This window comes from Microcaecilia unicolor, chromosome 8 (assembly GCF_901765095.1).
Source record: "Microcaecilia unicolor chromosome 8, aMicUni1.1, whole genome shotgun sequence".
Lineage (NCBI taxonomy): Eukaryota > Metazoa > Chordata > Amphibia > Gymnophiona > Siphonopidae > Microcaecilia > Microcaecilia unicolor.
In genome coordinates, this window is record NC_044038.1 from 51,261,077 (window position 1) to 51,284,226 (window position 23,150).

The 23,150-nt window shown below is 41.7% G+C and overlaps 1 protein-coding gene across 1 annotated transcript in view; it reads left to right on the forward strand.

Moving 5' to 3' along the window:
* Positions 1-21,533, forward strand: part of WDR90 (WD repeat domain 90) — a 240,642-nt gene extending 219,109 nt beyond the window's left edge. The window contains exons 41-43 of the mRNA XM_030212253.1: positions 10,139-10,258; positions 16,049-16,133; positions 18,865-21,533. Coding sequence (XP_030068113.1) covers positions 10,139-10,258; positions 16,049-16,133; positions 18,865-19,022 — 363 coding nt within the window. The 3' untranslated portion in view covers positions 19,023-21,533. The remainder of the gene's footprint in view (positions 1-10,138; positions 10,259-16,048; positions 16,134-18,864) is intronic.
* Positions 21,534-23,150: the final 1,617 nt, after the last annotated feature.

The window sequence follows — 23,150 nt, forward strand, 5'->3', positions numbered from 1 at the left end:
TGATTGATGAGGAGGAGAGAAATAAACTGGTAAAACCAATGGTTGGTTCAAATGAACAGGGGAGACTTCTTTGGGTAGAAACTTGTGGTTCATTCTTAAAAGCACCCTATTATCTAAAATCTGTGTATAGGGAGGATAAAATACTAGGGCTTGAATTTCACTGATGCAGCAAGCAGAAGTACTGGTTATCAAGAATATTGCTTTCTAAGAGAGAAGCTTATCTGATGCTGGTTCCAGAGGCTCAAACGGCGGTAACGTTAGTTGCTTTAGAACTAAATTCAAATCCCAAGCTGGAGTCGGACAGTTTCACAATTAGAAGGCCTTTCGTGAAGCGCTTGACAATTGGATTTTTTGTCAAGGGTTGACGTTGAGAAAATCATGATACACTGACAAGGCTGCTAAATGAGTTTTGACTGAAGAAGTTGCCAATCTTGAATTTGAAAGTTGAAGGAAATACCATATTTTTCGGACTATAAGACGCACTTTTTTCCCCTAAAATTTGGGAGGAAAATGGGGGGGGGGGGTGCGTCTTATAGTCCGAACGTAGAGAAATTCGACTTCCGGGATCCCCAGCCCGCCCTCCCTCCAAATTCCGAGATCGCCCTCCCTCCAAGATCCCCTTCCCTCTCGCCCGCCCTCCCGAGCTCCGAGATCCCCTTCCCTCCCTCCCTCTCAGTTCTAAGTAATTTTATCTAGTCGGGGCAGCAGCAGAAGTGAAAACCATGCAGCCTCGGCATGTCACTCTTCCCTGTTTTCTCAGCTATGGTCCCACCCACTGAGGGCGGGACCAGAGCTGAGAAAAACAGAACAGGGAAGAGTGACGTGCCGAGGCTGCATGGTTTTCGCTTCTGCTGCTGCCCCGACTAGGTAAAATTACTTAGAACTGAGAGGGAGGGAAGGGGATCTCTGAACTCGGGAGGGCGGGCGATCTCGGAGGGAGGGCTGGGGATCCCGGAACTCGGGAGGGAGGGAGACGGACGGACGGACTGACCCTGGAAATGGGAGACATTCAGACAAGACGCACCGGAGCACCTAGGTTGTAGAGGAGGAAAAAGGTGCATCTTATAGCCCAAAATTTTTTTTTCCTATTTCCCTCCTCTAAAACCTAGGTGCGTCTTATAGTCCGAAAAATACGGTAATCAAGCTGAGGAAAAGGACAATGATAAGGGTTTTGATTCCTAGAATTAAACCACTGAGAAAAACGATTACTTGATAGTATAGGCTCTTCTCCTGGAATCTCGTCTAGCCAACAAGAGGATATCCACCACTGCCAACGAAAATTAATAACTGTTATTTATTTTCCATGAAGAAGCCACGCTGTGAGAGTGAGAGATGATAGTTTGGAATGGAGAAGGGAACTGTTTTGAGTGATGAGGTCCTTGACTTGGGGAAAGCGCCTTAGCAGTTGAATGGACAGTCCATAGTACCTGAAGATAGGAGGGTGATCAATGTAGCGCCGATTTTTTAAAAAGGTTCCGTGGGTGATCTGGGAAATTACAGACCGTTAAGCCTGACTTCATTTCCAGGCAAAATAGTGGCAAATATTATAAACAATAAAATTATGGAACACACAGGTGAACATGATTTAATGGGACAGAGTCAGCAGGGGTTCCGCCAAGGGAAGTTTTGCCTCAGTTTGCTTCATTTCTTTGAAGGCATGAATAAACGTGTCGATAAAGGTGAGTATCTAGATTTTCAGAAATCTAGTTCCTCATGAGAGACATAAGTACATAAGTAATGCCACACTGGGAAAAGACCAAGGGTCCATCGAGCCCAGCATCCTGTCCACGACAGCGGCCAATCCAGGTCAAGGGCACCTGGCAAGCTTCCCAAACGTACAGACATTCTATACATGTTATTCCTGGAATTGTGGATTTTTCCCAAGTCCATTAGTAGCGGTTTATGGACTTGTCCTTTAGGAAACCGTCTAACCCCTTTTAAAACTCTGCCAAGCTAACCGCCTTCACCACGTTCTCCGGCAACGAATTCCAGAGTTTAATTACGCGATGGGAGAAGAAATATTTTCTCCAATTTGTTTTAAATTTACTACACTGTAGTTTCATCGCATGCCCCCTAGTTCTAGTATTTGGAAAGCGTGAACAGACGCTTCACATCCACCTGTTTCACTCCACTCATTATTGTATATACCTCTATCATGTCTCCCCTCAGCCGTCTCTTCTCCAAGCTGAAAAGCTCTAGCCTCCTTAGTCTTTTTTTATAGGGAAGTCATCCCATCCCCGCTATCATTTTAGTCGCCCTTCGCTGCACCTTTTCCAATTCCACTATATCTTTCTTGAGATGCGGCAACCAGAATTGAACACAATACTGAAGGTGCGGTCGCACCATGGAGCGATATAACGGCATTATAACATCCTCACACCTGTTTTCCATACCTTTCCTAATAATACCCAACATTCTATTCGCTTTCCGAGCCGCAGCAGCACACTGAGCAAAAGGTTTCACTGTATTATCGACGACGACACCCAGATCCCTTTCTTGGTCCGTAGCTCCTAACATGGAACCTTGCATGACTTAGCTATAATTTGGGTTCTTTTTCCCACATGCATCACCTTGCACTTGCTCACATTAAACGTCATCTGCCATTTAGCCGCCCAGTCTCCCTGTAATTTTTCAGAATCCTGTCGCGAGTTAACGACTTTGAATAACTTTGTGTCATCAGCAAATTTAATTACCTCGCTAGTTACTCCCATCTCTAAATCATTTATAAATATATTAAAAAGCAGTGGTCCTAGCACAGACCCCTGAGGAACCCCACTAACTACCCTTCTCCATTGTGAATACTGCCCATTTAACCCCACTCTCTGTTTCCTATCCTTCAACCAGTTTTTAATCCACAATAGAACTTTTCCTCCTATCCCATGACCCTCCAATTTCCTCTGTAGCCTTTCATGAGGTACCTGAGAAAATTAAAAAGTCATGGTATAGGAAGCAATGTCCTCCTGTGGATTAGGAATTTGTTATTGGACAGAAAATAGAGGGTAGGGTTAAATGGCCATTTTTCTCAATGGAGGAGGTTGATTAGTGGAGTACCGCAGAGATCTGGACTGGAACCGGTTCTGTTTAACATATTTACAAATGATCTGGAAATCGGAACGATGAGTGAGGTGATTACATTTGCAGATGACTCAAAACTGTTCAAAGTTGTCAAAACACATATGGATTGTGAAAAATTGCAGGAAGACCTTAGAAAACTAGAAGATTGGGCATCCAAATGGCAGATGACATGTAATGTAGACAAATGCAAAGTGATGCACATTGGGAAGAATAATCCACATCATAGTTACCTGATGCTGGGGTCCATCTTAGGAGTCAGCACTCAAGAAAAAGATCTAGGTGTCATTATAGACAAAGTGCTGAAATCTTCTGCCCTGTGTGCGTCAGCGGCCAAAAAAGCAAACAGGATGCTAGGAATCATTAGGAAAGGGATGCAAAATAAGACCAATAATATTATAATGCCTCTGTATCGCTTCATGGTGCGACCTCACCTTGAGTATTGTGTTCAGTTCTAGTCACTGTATCCCAAAAGTGATAGTGGAATTAGAAAAGGTTCAAAGAAGAGTGACCAAAATGATAAAGGTGTGGATCTTCTCCCATATGAGGAAAGGCTAAAGAGATTAGGCCTCTTTAGCTTGGAAATGAGACGGCTGAGGGGAGGGACATGATTGAGGTCTACAAAATACTGAATGGAGTACAACAGGTAAAAGTGAATTGATTTTTCACTCTTTCAAAAAGTACAAAGATCAGGGGACACTCAATGATATTACATGAAAATACTTTTAAAACAAATAGGAAGAAATATTTTTTCACTCAATAGTTAATCTCTGGAACTTGTTGCTGGAAGATGTGGTAACAGTGGTTAGCATATCTGGGTTTAAAAAAGGTTGGACAAGTTCTGGAGGAAAAGTCCATAGTCTGTTATTGAGATGGACATTGAGGAAGCCACGGCTTGCCCTGGATTGGTAGCGTGGACTGTTGCTAATAATTGGGTTTCTGTAAGGTACTTGTGACCTGGATTAGCCACTGTTAGAAGCAGGATATTGGGCTAGATGGACGACTGGACAGACCCAATATGGCTATTCTTATCATTATAGGAGTACCAAGCCTGGCGAGGCCAGTCTGATTCTATTAGGATGATCTTTGGTTTGTCTGTTAAAATTTTCTGTATTGTTTTGGCCGCCATGGGAAATGGAGGAAAAGTATAGAGGAAGAGGTGACTCCAGTCTATTGTGAAGGCATCCTCTGCAAATCTGGTTGATGCTAGAATCTTGGAACAGAACTGAGCGCATTTTGCATTTCTCATGGTTGCAAATAGATTGATGGTCAGAGTTCCTCAGCTCTGGAAAAAGGTCTCACATAATCATATTCTTTAAGAACACTCGTGAGGTGGTGGTTCTGGGATCCAGGGAAGTATGTCACTACTAGAAAACCGTCCTCCTGCAATGTAGCGTCTCAAATATGCATGGCTTCTTGACAAAGATGCCTGGAACCAGTTCCTCCTTGTTTAGTACATAAGTAATGCCACACTGGGAAAAGACCAAGGGTCCATCGAGCCCAGCATCCTGTCCACGACAGCGGCCAATCCAGGCCAAGGGCACCTGGCAAGCTTCCCAAACGTACAAACATTCTATACATGTTAGTCCCGGAATTGTGGATTTTTCCCAAGTCCATTTAGTAGTGGTTTATGGACTTGTCCTTTAGGAAACCATCTAACCCCTTTTTAAACTCTGCGAAGCTAACCGCCTTCACCACGTTCTCCGGCAACGAATTCCAGAGTTTAATTACACGTTGGGTGAAGAAATATTTTCTCTGATTTGTTTTAAATTTACTACACTGTAGTTTCATCGCATGCCCCCTAGTCCTAGTATTTTTGGAAAGAGATGCTTCACATCCACCTGTTCCACTCCACTCATTATTTTATATACCTCTATCATGTCTCCCCTCAGCCGTCTCTTCTCCAAGCTGAAAAGCCCTAGCCTCCTTAGTCTTTCTTCATAGGGAAGTTGTCTCATCCCCGCTATCATTTTAGTCGCCCTTCGCTGCACCTTTTCCAATTCCACTATATCTTTCTTGAGATGCGGCGACCAGAATTGAACACAATACTCAAGGTGCGGTCGCACCATGGAGCAATATAACAGCATTATAACATCCTCACACCTGTTTTCCATACCTTTCCTAATAATGCCCAACATTCTATTCGCTTTCCTAGCCGCAGCAGCACACTGAGCAGAAGGTTTCAGCGTATTATCGACGACGACACCCAGATCCCTTTCTAGTACCATATTTGGGAAAGATTCTTTTCAGAAAGGCAATACATTTTGGAAACAGCAGTGCAATTTGCTCCAGGGTTTGTACCAAGCATGTTTGATACCACTTTTCATCACTGGGCAGCTCAGGAGCTTCACACATTAGGTCAAACCTGGGAAGAGGGGAAGATATTGCCTTACTCAGAATTGTAGGAAGAGTATGGTCTTCCCCAACTCATGTTTTTTTTTTCAGTATAGCCAAATACAGAACTATATGTTATGCAGGGCTCGGGGGGAGCTGGGTTTAGAGGAAACACTTTTGGAATACAGCCAAACTAATCGCTGGCCATCAAAAATATGACATGTAACCCCTTTCAGAACAGCCCACTGGCTGCCAATCTCCTATCATATCACTTAGTTTTCAAGATACATAATATAGAAGAACCATTATCTTTCTAGGTGCTTAACTCCCTGCTGTCCCCTCATTGTTGCCCGTAACATGGAACTCAATATACTCCTCCAATAGGTGCTCCACCTATCAATCCACTTACGAGTCATCCAAGAGGATATCATAATCCGTGGACCTGCTCTCCTCCCGCAAATCCACTCAGACTGGTGTGTGGTCTAACCAGGTGATCACTTCTATCCCAGAAAGGGTTTCCAGGTCACAGGTCTGAACCATATAATATTCCCTGTACTTCAACAGGTTTCCCCTTCTTTACATTAGTAGATATAAAACATCACCACTTGATTGTCTGTCTACTAAAGTGACGTGGCCCTTCAGAATTTGTTCAAATGTTAGCAGGGCATATCACACCACTCTCAGCTCAAAGTTTGTGATGATAATGCTCTGTCAATGACCAGGCAGCTTGAATCTAAAATTTTCCCACATGGGCTCCCCAGCTTGTCTTTGATGCATTTGTTGTGAGAACTATGGAAGGAATGGGAGGATGAAAGAATTTCCCTCTTGTAAGAGTATCAAAATCAGTCCACCAATGAAGAGATTGTTTGAGGTTCTGAGATAATTGAATGTTGGTGGTGAGAGGCTGTAAGTTGATTCCAACAGTCTTTAGGAACCATTGCAAATGCCTCATGTGGAGTCAGGCCGTTGGTAATACTTGAACTGTTGGCAGCCATGTGTCCCAAGATAACCTTTAGCTGTCTGGCTGTGGGCGAGATATGTACTATGACCGAAGAAGCGATCTTCTGAATTTGTAGAGGCTCGGTCTGAAAGAAGAGAGTCAATAAGATTGGGAGTGTGAGGTACTGCTCCAATGAATTGGAGAGATTGAGTCGGTAACGGGTTTGATATTTGATAATTTATTATGAATCCCAAGTTGGTCAGAAGAGTTGAAGTAGATTGGAGAACTACAGATAATTCCTGAGGAATTAGCCAGTTGTTGAAATAGGGAAATATAAAAATCCCTTGCTTTCTCAGATGTGCTGCCACTGAGAGCCCAAAGGGCAGTACTTTTATATTGAAAATGTTCCCCAGCTAGTGTGAATTTCAAATACAATCCTGTGTGTGGGGCAGACTGGGATGTGAAGATAGACATCCTTGAGATCTATAGACACATGCCAACTACCCTTTGGAAGAATGTTGGCCAAAGAATTCATGCAAAACTTTAATCTTTTGGGAATTGGTTGAGGCCATGCAGATCGAGAATGGGCCTCCCTCCAGAATTCTTAAGTATGAGGAAATATTTGGAGTAGAAACCTGGAAGAAGAGTAGCGGGGTGAAGCTGTTCTATAGCCCATGCTTGCAACAGAACATTGACTTCCTCGTTTAACTTGCATAGGTGAGAATGTGGGACTCAAAATGAAGCCATGGTTGTCTGAGAAGGGTGAGAGATGAAATTCATTCAGTATCCTGACTTGATGATGTTCAAAATCCATGCATCTCTGGTAATAAGTTTCCATTGTTTAAAAAAAAAACAACCTTTGTCAGTCTGCCCCCAACTGGGAGGTGAAGTAAACTCTGGCTGTCAAAAAGCAGGTGATGGATTAGTAACCTACTGTTGTGCAGGTTTTTGCAACTTGCGGTCTCTAGGGTCTCTGTTTTGCTGAGGCTGTTAAGGCCAGTGTTTCCCAAGTGCAGTCCTGGAGTACCTCTTGCCAGTCAGGTTTTCAGGATATCCACAATGAATATGCATGAAAGAGGTTTGTATATAATGAAGGCAGTGTATGCAAATCAAGTTCATGCATATTCATTGTGGATATCCTGAAAACCTGACTGGCTAGCGGTACTCCAGGACTGGACTTGGGAAACACTGGTCTAGGCTAACAACATTGTAAGAAGAATAGGATCTATGGTAAAGTTGATATTGTTTATGGTTATAATGTGATCTCTTTCCTTGATAGAACTATATCTTTTGGAAGATGAATTAAGCTGTTCAATATCCTCTACCAACGTCATTAAAAATATTAGTCCCTTTTGATGGATTAATCTGTTTAACTTTGTCGCCAAATAAGTTTTCCCCATTACAAGGGGCATCTGTGACTTTTTCATGAACATCCTCACACAAGTTAAATGCTCTGAGCCAAGCCATTCTCCTAGCTGAGATGGCCACCACACTTCCTCTGGCTGCTGTTTCATAAGCATCATGTGCAGCTCTGATCACATGCTTTGAACAATCTTCATAGTCTTGTAAAGTAGAATCAAACACTTTAGCTGAGTCCTTTAGAAATAACCTCAGTCATAGGCTTAAGTCTGTCTAAAATCTTATAGATATACTCTGTTATGGTGAAATAGTGCGCTGCAATTCAAGCACTGAGCTTTTTATTCTGGAACATGCACTTACCCATAAGGTCTAGGAATTTTTGGTCTCTACCTGGTGGAAAATTTGAATTAATTTCGTTCATTTAAGTGCTTATATACCGCTTAGACCTAAGCGGTTTACAGTTTTATTTTACATGTACTGGGTCTGTCCCTAGTGGGCTCACAATCTAAGTAGCACATTGTACTACTGTTGTACCTGGGGAAACAGAGGGTTAAGTGACTTGCCCAGAGTGTCACAGAGCTGCAGAAGGAATTGAACCTGGTTCCACAGGATCTCAACCCACTGCTGACCATTAGGCAGCTTCAGGAATCAAACCCAGTTCCCCAGGTCTCCAACCCACTACACTAACCATTAGGCCACTTCTAGAACTCTTATGTTTTCATAGCGCAGACTCTACCACCATAGAATGATGGAAAAGTTGCAGCTTTCCAAAGCCTAGAGCAGAGTGCATCTTATATTTGTCAATAGTCCATGATGTACAATGAGACATAAAAGGAGTATACCATTTTCTTGTGCAAATCCAGAAGGATCTTATGCAGTGGCAAAGCAATTATGTCCTTTGGTGCATCCAGATATGCATTTTGCTCTAGGATCATGTGTAGCCTGGGCTGGAAGTTCTAAATCTTTCAAAATTTTCTGTAAGAACTTCCAATAAAAGGTATCCTCTGGTAATGAGGTCGTCTTAGATTCTGGCAGTGATGGATCCAACAGTATTCCCAGAGACCACCTGAAGGAATGAGTAGATGGCGAACAGTGTGGACAGCGAATTCCAGGAAGCAGGAGATGAAGGAAAGGCCCAGTCCAAGAGCCTACTCCAATAAAGAAGATGAAGTTAGAGCATAGAGGAACAGAGCCTCCTAGGTGTAGAAGGAGGAGCTGCCCTTGAAGAGAGATGAGCTTGAGTTGTTCTGTCAGCTGGAAGGGATGGTACTTTCTCTGTAAGGAACTGGTCCCAGAGTTCCTGAATTGCTGGATGAGACGGGGGGGGGGGGGGGGGGGGGAGTGTCTGGAAGATCTGCTATGAGAAGACTGATGAGGTGGTAAATGGGAAGTTGATGACAGCCTGCTAGACTTGCTGGGTTGTCTAGGAGGAGATTTTTTCTTAGCTTTATCCGGCGGTTGCATTGTTAGTGGGTCATTGTTCCTGTCATCTGGCACCAACCACCGGCACAGAGAGAGGAGGAGATGATTTTCTACATTGTTTAATGGGTCTGTTCCATATTTGGTCCATATACACACTGGGGCGGAGTGGAGGAAGTTCTTCATCACTATGACACTGGTGCCAGGGCAGGGAAGCTTGTTGCGCTGAGGAGATGCTGCTGTTTAACTCATCAATGCCATGCTGAGAAGGGGCATTTGCAGCTGATATCCATGCTTATGGGCATGAGAGGAAGAAGCCCTTTGCAGCAGAGGAGCAGTGCTAACGCTCAGAACTTCACTGTCCGGCTGCACAATAGAGTTAGAATTAGAGGATTTTCACTGGGGATTTTTTCTTCTGAAGGAGGAATTCCTTCTGCTCTAATTCTTGTATTTTTCTTGCTCTGGGAGACATTCTCATACAATTTGGACAACTGGAGACAGGATGAGACAGACCCATACAGCGGATACACACCTCATTCAGGTCTGCCAAAGACATTTTTCTGCTACATGGTGCAGCGTTTAAAGCCTGTTTTTTTAGAAGACCGTGAGAAAATTACTGCGGCCAAGTCAAATTCTTTAAGTAGAGGTAAGTGAATTTAGGCAGGCAAGAAGATTGAAAATAAACGGTACAAACTGAGAGACGGAATCCCTTTGTGGTGCGGTCGGTGCCGTGGAAGAAAATAAACTGAGGAGAGTGTTTTACTGTATGGGGTTTTGAATACTGGTATAGTGACGGGAATTCCTGCGCATGTGTTTTTAAGTCTTTTCTAGAGACTTCTTAGCTTGGAATCCTTTCCCATCTAGCTCCTTTACACGGTAATGTAACCACTTCTGTGGCTGAAATGTCCACACTATCTATGAAGAACCAAGGTCTTATTGATTTGCAATGATTCAATGATTGTTTGAAAGCGGGAGCCATACAGATTCAATCATTCTTTTTTTTTTCCTTCTTAGGAGCCTTCTGTCCAACCCCCAAGCCTGGCTGCATTCTGCCCATGGGAGAGAGGCACTCTGCTCTGTGTGGGCTTTGGGATAGAGAAGGAGATTCTGTTTTACAGCCTTTACCAGAAAAAGGTAGGAACTACTTCCTATGTCTCACGGTTATGGAATAATTAGGCAGGATTTAAGTACATTGACAGTACTGTGTATTGGGGGAGGGAGGGTCAGTATCAGTTATGAAACTGTTGTAGAGTAGGAAGTGACATCATCCAACAATATGGACACTGAAGCAGAGCGCTCCATCCAACTGATCCTATTCTTCATCAGTAGAGGCACAAACACCCAAGCTCTGTGAAAAGTGCTGGAGAGTTGCTGTGTGTAGTAGAAATGATCACTCAGTGAAAAAATGCAGATTTAAGGGAGTTTGCTTACATGGGCAGCAGAGAAGAGAACTGGGAAGAAGATAATGGAGAGTCACATGAAAGCGATGCCATCTGTGATACAGTAACAGAGGCAGCAAATACACAATCCATAGTCTTTCTATTTTTTTATTTTATATTTATTGAAATCTGAAAATTACAATTCAAGGACAACCTTCACTTGAAAAAGCAAACAGTAATCTTAAGAAAATAGTACAAAGGAAAACAAATCTGCTAATCGCAGACTTTTACCAAACATTAAGCAATAACCTTGGTCCCCAAAAAGGAGAGAGTAGGTAAATCAAGGAGGGATATTAATACAAAACATAATCATATGTTAAGAAAAAGAAACCGAGCATTCACTAACATAACCACATATTAGTCAGTGAGCTGCTTCCATTTGATCTGCATTTTCTAATTGGCTTAGAAATTTATTTTCAAGAAATGATTGCAGATGTTGCGGATCATAGAGAGCATATCTTATAGACTAAAATCAAGCATTTTACAGAAAATTGAAAAAAAAAATATTCCACCATTTTGCACAACCCTGTTACTCAGAGAAAGAACATCTTTTTATTTTCCTGTGCCTACATCAAAAGAAAAAGATGGCATGTGGGAACTTGCTCCTTTTGTTTTGTGAAATGCAGTGGTATATTATAAAAGTGCACGTGCCTTTTTTTTTTTATTACTACTATTTCACAGAGAAGGTATTGAATAATGAGGGAAGGATTTCCTTCATTCAGAACTGTCCAGAGTCAGTCTAAATGTGCCAACATTGGCCAGTTCACACTATTAGCTGCCAAGCCCGTACAAAGTTAATTATGTTCAATGAAATATAAATCTGTTGGCTCAGGCTGCTTGCTATGTGAAATTTCTATCACTGTTTCATTGTTGCTACCATGTATCACATATTAAGGGCATTTGCTTTAAATTTCGTTTTAATTCATTTATGTAGTCCTTACATGAACATGGTTTTGCTTTTTAACCCCAAAGGTGAATCCTAAGGGTGGTTGAATTATTAGGTATATACTGTGTTTCTGACTTTACTTATTTTGGACTGCTTTGGGTCCTGCTGATTTGTACATCTGCATTTTGGAAGATAGAAATGAGAAAATAATTAGTTTTGGATGTATTAAGAATATGTCAGTTTTTGAATGTGCGTCTGCCAGAACTGGTTTTAGACAGAATAGTGGTGGTAAATCTCCAGCCTTGAGATGGGCCACCGTTGGTGTCTCTGAACTCTTTTACCTTTGCTGGCAGGGATTCTGAGCCCCGCCAGCCAAATAAATGGACTGCCGCTGCTCCCCGCTGATTGTTTCTGGCCCTGAGCAGAACGCCAGGACTTATTTCTCAAGTATAAGTGAGAATTCATGGCATACTGCTCAGAGCCAGAATCAAGCAGCAGGGAGTGGCGGCAGTCCATTTATTTGGCTGGTGGGGCTCAACATCCTTGCCAGCAAAGGTATGCCCACATGGGGGGAGGGAGGAGAGAGAGGAATGTGTTGCTCCCTTATTCCACCTTGGGGGCCGCCCCCAAATTGCAGGCTGGCTATGTTCCACGGTAAAGTCAGTGCCTCGAGAACTACATGGAAAGTGGCAAAAGGTTTTCAAAGGATGAAAACCTGCTTTTGGGTGAGGGGGGGAGAAGGTGAGCGGGCAAGAAGAAGGACGATATGTGAAAACTTACTGCTCTATGAAAACTTACTACAAAACTGCAAAGGCTTCACAGAAGCAGACTCGTTTTCAGACTGTGGATTTTTTTCTTCACACATTATAACAGGGACACTGCTAAGTGGTAAAAACAGTGTGTGGCATGAACTAAGAGCAAGTTTATTGGTTGAATGGTATAGGGGTTGGGCACTGTTCCTTCTAAGCTGAGTGAGTGTCCTCCAATTGCATTGCCAGTGAGGGGTGGTGCTTCAATTGTGTTTTCAATTACTAGGGACAGGCAGGTTCCATGGAATCCTGCAGAGTTTGCCTGTCCCTCACTATTGAAAATGTGACTGTGAAACAGCACCCTCCACTGGCAGAATTATAGGTGGAGGACTTCCGCTCAGCTTAGAGAGAACAGTGGAGGTGGGGGACTATAAGAGAAGAATGGATGGATGTGGATATGTATGTTTAGAGAGATATAGGGCTTAAGAATGGTTTGAGGTGGAAGGATGTTGGGATTTATGAATGGCTGTAAAAAGCTTTACCAGGCAACATTCAGCCTACCAGTGGGCAGTGTTTTTTTTTTGTTTTTTTTTAAACACTGATCTGCTACAGGCTGAATTAGACCCAGATATTTATTGCCAGTCCAGGTACTGGAAATGAAGATCTGGGTCTCCAACGGCTCCTGAAAGTTATCCAGCTACCACTAATACACAGTGCCAGTACCCATATAGCTATCCAGGCAAATAAGGACAGCTGTGTTAGCGCTTGAACCACCTTGACACTAACTGTAGTGTGCTACAGTGGTCTTGTGGATATTCAGTACCACTCTCTGATTAAGTGCCACTGTGATTTAACTGGATAGGAGCCTTCCTACCCAAATACAGACCCCTTAGTGCCAAGTTGGATGGTGTCAATACTCAATGAAATGGGGGGGGGGGGGGGTGCTGCCAGGATAGAGTAGCAAGTGATATATAAAGGGAGGAAGATGGGGTGGGAGGGGAATATTTGGGGGATGCAGGTATCAAATTTTATTAGGATGAAAGTGTGGAATAGAAAGTTAATATATAATAGATACTGTGTGGTGACTAGAGGAAAGATAGATGATGGTTTCCCTAACAATTGTGTTGATTAATGCCGAAGGGCTGAACTGAGGGACCAAGCAGCAAATCCTTTTTTTTTTTTTTAAAGGAGGTCAAGTTCATATGAGCAGATATCATGTTAGTCCAGAAAACAGACTTGAAGAGCTGATGTGAGAGAGAGAGAGAGAGAATGTTTCCACACAAATTTCTGGCTGCCAGTAACAAAGAAAGGAGAAGGACAGAAGGAGCCAAACCTGCAAGTCAGGATGTATTCAATGGCTCAATTTATTGACAAAAACCAGTCTTCTTATCTTACAAAACATAAAATAGTCTTCTGGCAGCAAAACAAGGGTAGAGTACAGAAGGTACTGACCCAACACTACAGTGTTTCGGCAGTTAATTTGCCTTCATCATGGGTCCTAATTTGTGGTATACCAAACATATGTACTCTATATTATAGCGCTTTGAAAATGTCACTAGAAAACTGAAAATAGAGAGACTCTCGGCATAGACAGTAACAAAGAACATAGAAAAGGAGGTTAGGGATTTTTGTCTCCAAATGATGGGCAATAGATATTAGAGATGGATAAGGATGAAAGGAGACTCTATATAAAGCTAACTATAGATAATCAAGGTATGAGGGTTACAGGTGTTTGTGTCTGTTTCAAATGTTCAGCAAGCCATTTTCTTTGAGTAATTGGAGGATAGAGTTTTGCAAACCGACAAGGGAAAGTTAATAGTTGATAGGAATAGTAAATCTGTAATAAACTTGAACTTGAAACATCACCTTGGTGCTTAATTTGGATAACTTGGGCCCTGGGGAGAAAGGGCACACAGGCAGAAGCTAAGGCAGATGGTGACATCTCTCCAATTAGTTGACTCATGGTATGTGAAAAATTATAGTAAGAGATTATACCTTCTGCTCATGACCTCACAGACCTTATTCAAGGATTGATACGTGGGTAGAAAAAAATCATGGATGAAAAACATGGCAGAGGTAGCATTGATCCCATCCTATTGTAGGATCATGCCCCAGTTTGGGTAGAAGTACAGTTGCAAAGTGAAAGGGCAGTCTAACATTTTACAGACTTAATGACAGCCTTCCAGAGTCTAATGTGGTTTGTGAGTCCAAGGAGGCTTAGAAGAGTATTTTATGAATAATGAGGATGGTGAGGAAACTATCTATGGGATGAATTAATTTGGGACCAGGAAATTGATTAATATTTTCAGGGAGTGCCTTCCTTTGCCCAAGCTAACAGAGGATAAAGGAGGTTTGCTTGAGAAAGGCATAAGTAAGGAAGAGGTACGCTTCACTATTTGATCCATAAGAGAAGGGACTGCCCCTGGGCTTGGACTAACTGCAAACGTTTGTAAGAAATTTAAAGATACGTTGGTAGAGTCTATGTGAACTTTCTAAATAATAATACAGAAGGGGACTTAGCTTCTTCAATGAAAATGACTGGTATCACAGTGAGCCTGAAATCAGGTAAAGATCAGACCATCTGTAGTTTTCTACAAACCCTGATCTCTGCTGACTTTGGATGATATAATTTTGGCACAAAGAACATTACCTTTTACCTCTCAATTCACGAAGATCAGGCAGGATTTTATTCTAGGAGATATCAGAATGCTAAGCTTGATTTCATTGTTGAAGCACAGGGCAGTGTCCACTATGCTGTTTGCCATAGATGCAGAGAAAACATTTGACAGAATTCCCTGGGCATTTATAGCTAGAATGCTACAAAGATTTAGGTTTGAAAAGAAATACAGTACTTGGATTCGGGCAATGAACAGAGATCCCCAAGTATGTATTAAGAGTGAGTGGGTCATTCACTGACCCTTTATCGTCTGGTCTTCTAGAGAATGGATATAAGGTCCTGTATAGGATATATATGGCATTGCGATGTTTACAGACAGAAGTGGTGGTGCTGGAGAGAATATGGCCAAATAGGGAACTTTTTTCATACAGTATGTGGTGGCAATATGTAGAAGTCCTAAATTATGGAAAGAGATGGGAAAAATGCTTACAGAAATTCTGGGGAAAGTGTTTTTATTTGTTAAATGCCCAATTGGAAGAGAGTGACCCTGTGAAGGAAAACGTATGACATTTGGCTTTTTAGCAGGCAGGTGTGTTGTTTGTTGGAGAGCAATGCTCTCCCATCTAAACAAACTTTTTAAGCCCTTACGGGATATTTATACTATGAATGAGATTACAGTAATATGTCATCAATCTATGGAAACCTTTGCAAAAATTGGGAGTACATGTGAGCAGTGGTTCAGACAACATGCATGGTGGAGGAGAGGTGTTCTGAAGGATGATAATTAACAACCTTTTGATTTTGTTACAATGATAAATGGTTACTAAGGTTATGATACTGTAGGTGCTGTAGAGTTACTCCTGTTAATCTGAAAATTAAAACATGAAGAAGAAATTGTAGTAGGACCGTTATAGGGTGATGTCAGGTTAAAATTGGTGTATTGGTTGTATGTTGGTCTGTAGGAAACTGTTAGATAAACTTTAGTGAATGTACGGAATCAGTAATAATTCTCTTCATATAGGATGCTCAGCATGTCATGTTTATCTATTTAATAGATATTTCATGCATAGTTATATATTGCTGTGAATACATGTGTACACCCTGTGTATCTTCATGAGTCAGTAATGCTAGATGAGTTAAGTTATGTAAAAGAACTGGGGCACACCACCTACTCTTCTCTTTAGAATGAGAGATCTCATTTTGTCTGTTTTATTTCCCCTGATTTGAACTCAGGTGCTTCAGACAATTCCCCTATTGTACTTTGCCACATCCCTGAGCCTGTCTTCCACAACACCTCTTGCAGCCGTCGGTTCCAGTGGTGAGTAACAAGAAAATTACTGCAGTCACAGCCAGGGCCTTCTACAGAAATTGGTGGCAAGACTATTAGTAGAAGCCAAATTTGCAAAAACTGCAGTGGTTCCTGCTTGAAAGCAGGGTAAAATTTCAAAACAGTATGCTTTGTCTTTGATCTTCCCCACTACTGGCATCAGCAAGATTAACATATGTGCGGCGTCATGCATTTAGCTACTTTTCACACAGAATACAGAACAAAATACCTCTCAAACTGTATCCGTAGACTCTTTTCAAAAGGCTTTTTTTCATTACTACCCTGTCTGTCCCCTACTGTTATCACCATACGTTCTTTTCCCAAGGTTTGCCTTTTTTTCTAGGCTAGTACTCACTAATCTTTCTGCAGCCATGAATCTAATTTGCAAGGTGCAGAAAGCACACAACACCCAGGTGGTGCAGGACATTGATGTCCTATAAAGTGCCCACCAAGGTAGCAATTTTAAATACCGGTTTGGTGATCCCATTTGGGATTGCCATCCATAGTTTGGAAAGCTAGGCTGTTCTCTCCTCTGTTTGGTACTCGGTGTATCTTGCATCACTCTTGTATCCAATGTTCTCCTTATCCTTTATCAACCATCATTCTGGCCATTGTTCTTGCTTCATTTCTGTACTCATGCATTTAAACCTGATTGTCACAAAATGCCTAGCCACCCGCCTGGGGCTACCCCACAGCCATTTAGAGGATCTATCCCCAGCACAGCTCGGGTCCGCCTGCACCTTCTGCTTGTGCTCAACACTAGCACCCTCCTCCCACCGAGTGGGTCACAACCACCTCTGGGTGAGTCTCCTGCTCTGAAATTATCCCCAGTGATTTCTAGGTTACTGGGGCCACACTGATATGGTCCCACAGTTCCCAAAAAACACTCACAGACCCAATACACAAACCACCAGGATTCTTTATCAGTCCAGACATCAGAGTCAACAAACTAAACAGGTTTACTGTCACAACTTGAACAGTGTAGCAATACGGAGAGGGTCCAGGGTACAGAACAGAGTCCAAAATACAGCAAAAAGCACCAAGAGCCTTCAGAGACGGGACACGGTTCTTTATTGGTAACAATCAATATTCCAGTATGGACCCAACACGGGCTGTGTTTCGGCACATAGCGCCTGCGTCAGGGGTCAAGGGTGTTCTAATATGAAAAGAATGCTATATGCAGCAACCAAGGAACAACGTACTCAGCTACTCAGAAGACAAAACTACATAATGTCTTGGTGCTTTTTGCTATATTATGGTTTTGTTCCTTTATCAAAGAACGGAGGGACTTAATGATCCTGATACACTGAGTAACTACTCTATAAAACAGACAGATTATCTTTCTATTTCATAAAGAAGAAGCTTGGTTGCTCCATATAGCATTCTTTTCATATTAGAACACACTTGACCCCTGACACAGGCTCTGTGCACAGAAACACGGCCTGTGTTGGGTCCATATTGGAATATTGATTGTTACCAATAAAGAACTGTGTCCCGTCTCTGAAGGCGTTTGGTGTTTTTTGCTGTATTTACAACTTGAACAGTGAACAGAAAATGTGCAATCAGCAAACAGGTAACTGAAAAATGGATCAATTATAAAACTATCTAAACATTTGTTTACTTTCTAAAAAGTACCCGGGGTGATCAGGAAATATGCTGCTCACAGATTATCAAATATAACTGTTCACAGGGCCTTAGCAAAGGGATCTGTCTCTCTCTTCTCCTTGGCTAAGACGGAGCAAAAGCAAGTACATTCCAAATGAAATTGAGCTCCTGGGCCAATCAGAGCCCAGGACAACAAGTTTCAAAAATAGCTGGCCACATCTCTGCAGGTCTTTTCTCTGTAACAGCTTTAAACATAAATATACACCACCTGCTGGTCAAACTAGAGAAATACACTTCAAGAAATAATGCAAGTTACAGGCTCAAACCCACAGTTTTGTCACACTGGTTATGTATGCATTACTGTTCTACATAGAGTAATTTGTATGTTCTATGTAATCCACCTTGTGCCTTACCCTTAGGGAAAAACACACTATCAAATGAATATAAATAAATAAAGAAGTGGCAGGTAAGATCAACAACTGCCTGGCATACCAGATCAGGAGGCACCATGCTCTTATTGTCTCTGCAATAGCAGCATAGATTCCTTTATGATCATGCCTTTGGAAGAGTACTATGTCATCGGAAAGGAGACCCCACAGCCAGCCAGTCAGTGGGGGTACACCCCTCAACTTCCTAAGGCAGTACCATTTAGCCCAGTGATGGTCTTAGTTACAGCCAGTGGTGTGCTGGAGCAGGCTCTCACAGGCTCTCGAGAGCCGTTTGTTAAGTTTTTAAGAATTTTGGGAGCCGGTTCTCCATGGCTACTTTAACAAGTGGATCCCAAAATGTGGGCTTGGGCCCCTCCTGAATTCTCTTTTACTTTGCTGGCGAGAGAGAGCCCCCTGTTAACAATTTACCAGCACACCCCTGGTTACAGCACTAACACCACAGCTAAATACAGAACATCATATTGTGCGAACACGGACCTAAGACCTTTACATAATCATTTTGACCTCCATACAGCAGAAGCTCTGCTAGGATAACAAAACCTCCCACTCCAGGATCTATCCCTCTGCCCTCACATAGTCCCTATTCCTTGCTAAGCCATTTCTAGGATCATATAAAGTAATGACACCGTTTCTCTGTCTTATTTCTCTTTTTTGCATTGTGGGCATAGAGCGAATACTGCAACTGATTGACTGCACAAACAGCACAAAACAAGGCTACCTTGGACACAATGACTCTATTCACCTCTGCAGAGTCACTCCATCTGGTAGACTTCTCTTCACTGCTGCCTACAATGAGGTACTGGTGTGGGGAATCCAGAGGCAATGAGCAAACAGCCATCCAGCAAAGTCCAACAGAACCACCAGGAGAATTTGGATTATGTAGATGAGGTATGGGGGAGATGAGATTCATAGCAGCTGAGACAAAATATTCCCATGACACTGTAAAAACTCTGCTACTTGTATATAATTAAGGTTTTGCACCATGCAGCAAGGTGATGATTTTATCACAGGAAGGGACAGATTTCCATAGACCTCTTAACCTCCACCTCACGCACTCATCCAGAAACCCCCTCGGTAGCAGCTTCAAACCAGGTGTAGACCCAACAAAAGTCATGGAAAAATGTGAGACCTATCCCTTCACGCCCAGCTGCACACAATACTGGGATGTGCCCTTTCCCTTCAACACAGTTCAATGATTGAGAATAAGAGCAAGAAGTAACTGATCAGATTTATGTACAAACTGAAGCTTAAGGTAAAACAATGAGGAGAGGGCATAAAACAAGATTTCTAGAGATATTCTAATTGCAATTTTTGCCACTCCTTTTAAAGACGTTCTGCAAACACATTTGTCCATTTTATTTTAGTTTTCCTTTCTCCAATGAGCTTATTCTTAGATCATTTTTTAGTCAAAAAGGTTTCATTCCTGTGTTTTCACAGTTCAATAGAATAAAAAGGTAGTACCATTTTTGTGGCCAAACCCAGTTTTTAAAAATGTCCTGCTCTGAGTTGTCAGTTTTGCAGTTAATTTTTGTTAGATGTGTCAAGGTAGGGGAGTATAGACTTTGCTTTACAGTGTAACAGTCCAATTTGTTTTAAATATTTAAAGATATGACGAACCAAGAGCTTTCAAATATTTGAACACTTATATTTTACTTCAAAAGGAGGATAAAAATCAGAATGAAGCACTTTTAAAGGTTTAGCATTTACTACTGACTGAATTATTGTTGTGTTAATCCCTTACTTGTTTCTTCCCAAACTCTTAAATGAAGTTTTCACAGACCAGTTTTGTATTTTGTTAAACTGAATGAGCCCAGAAGTGAGTTTCCAAAATGTTTCTATGATATCCTTCATATCTTCCTACCTCATAATGAAATTGGACAGTATGTCCCCGATATTCACACTGTGGAAGATAGCTGGGCTGTCTCCCGTGGTCCACGCTGAACCCGGATGTTCAATGCTGGGCTGTTTCCAGTGATCAGCACTGAATATCTTGGGGGGGGGGGGGGGGGGGAGTTCCACCGGTGTGAAGATAACCAGCTACTTTGCATAGCCGGTTATCTTTAAACCGGCCAAAGATATACCAGGGTTTGATGTGGCCAAATATGACCGCCAAGTCTGGTTTAAAAATTGGCGGATAGCCAGTAATAACAAATGATATAACCAGTTATCCACCAGCCACTAACCGCAGATATTCAGCAGAGGATAGCCTGTTATCCCCCACTGAATATCGGCGGATAACCAGTTAAGTGCTATTTAACCGGTCAGCATCTGTTCTGACCAGTTAAATAGTGCCAAGTCATTTTGTAAGAGAATTCTCCTTATGATGTACCAGTCATCATTCCAGACTCTCGAATTCTGTTATCTGATTAGACCAGTAAATATGGAATAGCAGGCAGCCATATTTTATCCAGCGAGCACATTCGTAAGGCTTTCAAACTGGCCAGAATCCAATGTGAAGGCCTCACTATGTTTATTCTCCATCTGAGTAGAGTGAGGTATTTTGAAATAACTGAGTGAAAACTTCAACTAGATATAAATCCTTCTTACAGTGCACATAACAGTGAAGTATAGCCATATGTATCCTGAAAGAGAGAAAATATTATATTTTTTTTCTGCAGTTTGGGGCTAGATGTACATCTTTATTCCATTGTTGGCATGCACCTCAAGGCCCTGCAAAGCTGGTCAATGATCCATATGTTCCTGGAGTAATTTCCTGGATACTGTCTACAGTAGGAGCAGAGAGAAACAGAGTTCCTAGAACCTGGAAGAAAACCTTAGTTTAATCCATTCATTCAGATGTAGATTAACTTCCATAAAAGTTCACAGATCAAGGCCAAGCTTGGGGAAAATGTGGAGCAGACAACAGCACCTACCTATCTTGTTGAAAATTACCTCATTCTCATCAAATTGAAGTTATTTCCAATAGGATTAGTTAAAAAGTGCTAGAAAATCCATGCAATATGTTATTTTAAAGTAATTGTCTTTTTAGAGTGCTTAGTGCTGTATGTTAGTGCTCTGCTCCCTCCTAGCGTTTTTAACTTCCTTCCCACTGAGATCCTCTGTCCACTCCTAGCAGTGGCAAACTCCGCAGGTTCTGCATTTAAGCACAACTCAGACTGTCAGTTTTAAGCATGTTGTACAGATACAGGTCTTGGCATTAACTTAAAATTATAATCTCTAGTCACACGTCATCTCTGTTGTTTATAAGGATTGAATGACTAATAAGGTTTAACTGCTGCCTGGGGATAATGTCTAAAGCTGCATTTGTGAATATTTAAAAAATTTTTGTCAATTTTGTATTACCTTTGTAAAATATTATGTATTTGATGCTGAAGTATTATGTATTTTATTTTTATAAACTTGTATAGTTTTTGATTTTTTTTAAATAAATCAAGTCGTCTTCTGATTGAGTAGCATTCTTGGTGCTATTCCTGTGTGTTTATTGGTCTTTTTGAATTCTTAATATTGTATTTACTTCCTTCTCCTTTACTGGGAGACTGTTTTTTTGTATCAACCACCCATTCTTTGAAAACATATTTCCTTATGTTACTCCTGAGTCTGTCTACTTTGAGCCTCATACTATAACCCCTGATTCTAGAATTTTCCTTCCACTAAAAGAATAGCTCTTATAGCTTTAAGGCATTTAAATGACTATTTTTGTATACCCTTTCTCTTGGAGTATTCATATTCTGTTGTTACACGTGACCTGAATGTGGAGAGGCTGCACCATTTGATACCCTTCCTCTAGATTGCCCCTACCCTTATGGAAATGTAGGCTCCAAAGTTAAACACAGTACTCCACATGAAAATTTCAACAAAGATTTGTGTTGGCATTTTCATCTTTCTTTGGTTATATCTGTCCCTGTTCATCCTAGCATCCTCTGGTTCTATCCACATGTAGCATGGTTTTGCAAATTTGAAATCTCCCATGATGATAAGGAATAATAGAAAATAGCATTAATAGACCATCAAAGAGATGTGCAGACCAAGGAACAAACCCAACTGATGTTTTCTTTAAAAGAGTCTTTGAAGGCAGCAACCTAATACTAAGGTACATCTATGAAGGGAATCTTGCAACTACAGTGGAGTTGAATATCCAGAGAAGAAAATATAGGAAGAAAGCTATCAGGGGCTGAAAAACCACTTGTGCTTCCCTATCTACATCTATGACAACCAAGGGAAATTAAGAAGCACACTTCGCCAAGAGTAAAAAAGGGGAGACCAGAATAGCTATTGACTTAACCTGGTGTCAGAGTGCTCTATTCAGATATGAAAACCCAAATGTCATTTTAAGAGCAAGAAGAGGGCATAAGGGCCCTGAGACATGAGACACTTGGACAGGACAACCCACGATGAGATCCTATTTGTCTGAGAATAAAAACTCACAATATTAGAGACTTCCTGCAGTTGTAAAACTGTGGTGGCTAATGCTAGTGCTATCAAGTTAGCTGTGCAAAACAGCTTAACTATAGAATCACACATAGTAGGTGACTTGTATAGTCTGAGCCACATGAGTGACCAGCAAAACTGTACTAAATAGTTGTGCAGTGTAGATGAGGCACCTAGTTGGCCACTAACACCAGCAAAGACAGTCTACTGCAACAGCCATGCACCATAAGTAAATGCATCAAGAAATGTTATACGTGAGAAGAAGTCAAGCCAGATACCAGTGAGAGCATAATAAGGAACAGAGGCACAAACACCAGAGCACTGAAATAAATCAGAACAGGCTCACACTATTCAGGTTGACTTCCATAGGAGGTGTTGGTGGTCTAATGGTCCGGTGGGGGGGAAGGGATCTCAGTGACCTCTGAGATGTACTTCTGCTCCATAAAACAGCTGCCTTTTTTTTTTTTTTACATGAGTTTATGCCAAAGATGGCACCCAACTCAATTGAACCCCAGGCATTAAACTGGGTCAGGAAAACAAACCCAGAAACGCACCCACAACTGAA